Source organism: Symphalangus syndactylus, chromosome 5 (assembly GCF_028878055.3).
Source record: "Symphalangus syndactylus isolate Jambi chromosome 5, NHGRI_mSymSyn1-v2.1_pri, whole genome shotgun sequence".
In the NCBI taxonomy this organism is placed as follows: Eukaryota; Metazoa; Chordata; class Mammalia; order Primates; family Hylobatidae; genus Symphalangus; species Symphalangus syndactylus.
Window position 1 is genome coordinate 88,124,862 of NC_072427.2, and position 4,412 is coordinate 88,129,273.

General features: G+C 55.1%; 1 protein-coding gene across 1 annotated transcript; it reads left to right on the forward strand.

Moving 5' to 3' along the window:
- Nucleotides 1-271: 271 nt before the first annotated feature.
- TFF3 (trefoil factor 3) lies at nt 272-4,160 on the forward strand. The gene is made up of 3 exons (XM_055279782.2): nt 272-503; nt 2,161-2,307; nt 3,528-4,160. The coding sequence occupies exons 1-3, from the start codon at nt 272-274 to the stop codon at nt 3,539-3,541; spliced, it is 393 nt and encodes a 130-aa protein (XP_055135757.2). The 3' UTR covers nt 3,542-4,160.
- Nucleotides 4,161-4,412: the final 252 nt, after the last annotated feature.

Below are 4,412 nucleotides of genomic sequence, written 5' to 3' on the forward strand. Positions count from 1 at the left end.
TGGGGCTCTCTTGTCATGGGACCAGGGGTGTTCTGAGGGATCCTGGCTGGGAGGCTGAGATGGACACCATGCCCTGGTCCCGCAGCCCCACATGGCTCCTGCACCCTACACCAGGCCAGGCTAGGAGGGCGACTGACACACGTCCGCTCCCCAGTAGAGGACCCGTAACCAGAACTGGAATCCGCCCTTACCGCTTGCTGCCAAAACAGTGGGGGCTGAACTGACCTCTCACCTTTGGGAGAGAAGAGCTGTCTGGGAGCTTGACAAAGGCATGCAGGAGAGAACAGGAGCAGCCGGAGCCAGGAGGGAGAGCCTTCCCCAAGCAAACAATCCCAAGCAGCTGTGCAAACACCGGTGCATAAATGAGGCCTCCTGGACCATGAAGCGAGTTCCGAGCTGCATCCCAGAGCCCGCGGTGGTCATGGCGGCCAGAGCACTCTGCATGCTGGGGCTGGTCCTGGCCTTGGTGTCCTCCAGCTCTGCCGAGGAGTACGTGGGCCTGTGTGAGTACTGCTCTGAGTGTCCTGGTGGCAGGGTGGGCGTGAAGGGAAGGGATCCAGGGTAAGGGGGGATTCTGCATTCATTTAATAATGGCCACCTGTCACATATACACTTTTTCCTGCGCTAGCCCTATGAAGTGGGTCTTTATTGTCCCCATTTCACAGACAAGGAAACCGAGGCTCAGAGAAAGTTAACAACTTATCTAAGACAGCCCTGCCCGGTCCGTGTTGAAATCAGGGTTTGAGCCTGAGCCCATCCCCTATGACCCCATAGCCATCTTTGGCGGAGATTTCTAAATTACAATATAGGTCTTTATGCATTATTTCCACATTTACAAAGAAAAAGGAAAGATGCAGGAGAAAAACCCTGACTTCAGAACACTTTCAATACCTGCAGGCACAAGGTTCACTTAGCCATCGCATAGCAACCCTACGGCAGGGGCGTGGCTGTTTGAAGGAATGAGGGTATGGCTTTCACCCAGGTGTCTTCTGAGCAGGGTCAAAGGCAGCGGTTTCCCGAACTTGCAGCCCATTAGAATCACCTGGAGAGCTTTAACAATCCTAATGCCTGGGGCACACCAGTTACATCAGGGCATCTCCTGGCGAGAGCCAGGCCTCAGTTGTTTTGTTCTGAGATAGCCTCGCTTTGTCACTCAGGCTGGAGTGCAGTGGCACAATCTCGGCTCGCTGAAACCTCTGCCTCCTGGGTTCAAGCAATTCTTGTGCCTTGGCTTCAAGTAGCTGGGATTACAGGCATGCACCACCATGCCCAGCTAATTTTTTGGATTTTTAGTAGAGACGGAGTTTCGCTATGTTGGTCAAGCTGGTCTCAAACTCCTGGCCTCAAGTGATCCTCCTGCCTTGGCCTCCCAAAGTGCTGGAATTACAGGTGTAAGCCACCACGCCCAGCCAACGTCAGTCATTTTTTAAACTCTGCAGCTGATTCCAGTGTGAGCGAAGTTTGGACGCCACGAGGATAAGCAACTACGCACTGGGAGCAATAGAAGGGAATTTAAGATACTGCACGTGATTCCCATTTTCCTAAGGAAATAGTTCATTAACGAAACAAAGTGAACTTCTGCTGCACATACAGACATAGAGGCTTGCCTGAAACATGAAAATATGGGGGACTGAAGGATATCCCAGGAGGGTGGGACATGCTCAACAATTCAGGGAGGGGAGATGCAGAAAAAAATGAAAAGCAGACAGCATGCGTTGCAATGATCTCTATGGCGTGTGTGCCTCCCGTCATGGTTTTCATTTAAAAGAAACGGGCAAGGTTTTATTGGTCAAACAATGAAGGGGAACTTTGTTTCCGGGTTCATGGGACCCCAGATTCCCCAGGGGTTCCTGCCAGCTGGAAGGTACCCAGGTCCGTATGTGACTTCCCGAGAAGGTGATAAGAGCGTGCCAAGGAGAAAGACACTTAGGCAAATGGCCAGAGTCCCCGAGTTGAGCATTTAACAGACTGCCTCTCTAAATATTCACAGGGAAAGCCCATCTTCCTCAGGGCGAGGGTTTCAGCAGTGGTTGAACTCGGCAGGGGGGTTGGGGGTGGCAGGGGGGTGAGCGGGAGGACGCAAACTCGCAAAGTGAAGCAAACACACTCACCGCAGCCCAGTAAGGGCTCTGGCAGCTGACGGGGCTTTGTCTGGGACAGCTGCAAACCAGTGTGCCGTGCCAGCCAAGGACAGGGTGGACTGCGGCTACCCCCAGGTCACCCCCGAGGAGTGCAACAACCGGGGCTGCTGCTTTGACTCCAGTATCCCCGGAGTGCCTTGGTGTTTCAAGCCCCTGCAGGAAGCAGGTAAGGCCCCAGCGGCATCGTGGTCTGGGCCCAGCCCCATAAGGCAGGGGGTCTCAGGGCCTCCCTGTGCTTTCTGGGCTGGAGATGGAGGCACGAGGACCCTGGGAAGCCACACACACACACCTGTTCCAAGGCCTCAGAGCAGAGGCTTCATACTCAGGGCAGCCATGGCCAGGGGCTGTCCTCTTCTGTCCCCTTTATGTAAAACATAAAAGCAATTGTTTCAAAAAGGTGTTCAAAATGATGGCATCACGTAGAGGGAACTAATTTAGTAACTATTCTTGAGAGAAGTGGAAACGCATAGGTGTGAAAAGCCGGGCCAACTTTTGGGCTGTTTTTGCAAACCGGCCCCCCAGAGTCTTGTCATTTGTGGCACCCCCTCCACAGATGGCAGGTGGTACCAGCCCTGGGCGTCAGGCCTTGGTGCCATACCTCACCTCCCCCACTCTGCCCCCCGCAAGGGTCATCTCCTCTCCCTCTCTCTGCCGTGGTGGAAGGCAGGTCCAGGTGCAGGGCAACCACCCTGCGGGTTCCCTCCCGAGGGGCGGAGAGCCTGCGTGCTGTGCAGGTAACAGATGGCCCTGCACACGGGTTTGCCACCCTGGCTCCACCAGGCTTAGCTGCCCCACATCGTGGGTGGGGCGATCGGCCATAAGCCGTCTGCCATGTCCAAGTGCCAGCTCAGCCCCCACGAAGGCCGCACCTGCGTGAGGTACCTTCCTGGAACCAGCATCCAGAGGGGCCTCTCTTGCCCTTTGTCCCAGGGTGAAATGCGGGAGGCTGAGTCCTGCTGGCCCCGGCTCCCTGATCAATCATGGGCCCCCGCCCTGCCCAGGGCCTCCCTTCACCCTCCCCAGCAAGTCCAGGGTGGGGGTGGGGGTGGGGGGGGGTCCAGAGAGGGCCAGGAGAGAGAGGGGTCTGTCGACTGTCCACTGCCGGTCCTGTTCCTTCGGCTCCACTGGAACTACGCTCTCCTCTGAGTGCCAGCCATGGCCCTGCCAAGGTCCATCTCACTTGTTATCTGCCTGACCCCTGGGTCCCACTATCTCGCTTAGCAACCCGAGGTGGGAATCTTGGCTATTCCCCCATGTGCCTCCTCGCTGGTGACTCTGGGAAGGAGGCAGCACTAGGTGCTGGCCTTGGAGCCTGCCCTGACCTTGGGAAGCTGGGCAGCGTGGGTGGAGAGAGACTGCTCACACAGGCCTTTGCTCTGTTTGCAGAATGCACGTTCTGAGGCACCTCCAGCTGCCCCCGGCCGGGGGATTCGAGGCTCGGAGCACCCTTGCCCGGCTGTGATTGCTGCCGGGTGCTGTTCATCTCAGCTTTTCTGTCCCTTTGCTCCCGGCAAGCGCTTCTGCTGAAAGTTCATGTCTGGAGCCTGATGTCTTAACGAATAAAGGTCCCATGCTCCGCCCGAGGACAGTTCTTCGTGCCTGAGACTTTCCGAGGTTGTGCTTTATTTCTGCTGCGTCGTGGGAGAGGGTGGGAGGGTGTCAGGGGAGGGTCTGCCCAGGCCTCAAGGGCAGGAAAAGACTCCCTAAGGAGCTGCAGTGCATGCGAGGATATTTTGAATCCAGACTGGCACCCACGTCACAGGAAAGCCTAGGAACACCGTTAAGTGCCACTTCCTCCGGAAAGCAGAAAAAATACATTTCAAGTAGAAGTTTTCAAAAATCACAAGTCTTTCTTGGTGAAGACAGCGAGCCAATCAAACCGTCTTCCAAAGAGCTCCTTTATTTCACAACCGCTCTCGCTACGGTTCGATACTCGTACTACTCCTGGGTTTTGTTTATTTGTACAGTAAATGTTATGAACAAACTGGCACTTTTTTGTATTTGCTAATTAAGTTTAAACATCTGTGACACATTGGGTGGCCTTCTTTTCTCTTTTTTTTTGAAAAACGGATGCAGCTATAGGAATGAATGAGCTGGTGGCAGCAGGGATTCCATCTCACGTCCTCATGAAGCCTTATCCACCTCTGGATCTGAGTGTGGTTCTCTCCCCATCGCACTGTCCTGGGACACGGCAGCTCTCCACTCCCACCAAGACGGTTTTAGATGCACAAAGGCCAGTGAGCACTGCCTGGCTGGGCCTCCTGTGAGCGC

Coding starts and splice junctions, on each gene's coding strand:
- TFF3 (XM_055279782.2), top strand. CDS start 272: ATGCAGGAGAGAACAGGAGCAGCCGGAGCCAGGAGGGAGAGCCTTCCC. Junction 504..2,160: donor CGAGGAGTACGTGGGCCTGT/GTGAGTACTGCT, acceptor TGTCTGGGACAG/CTGCAAACCAGTGTGCCGTG.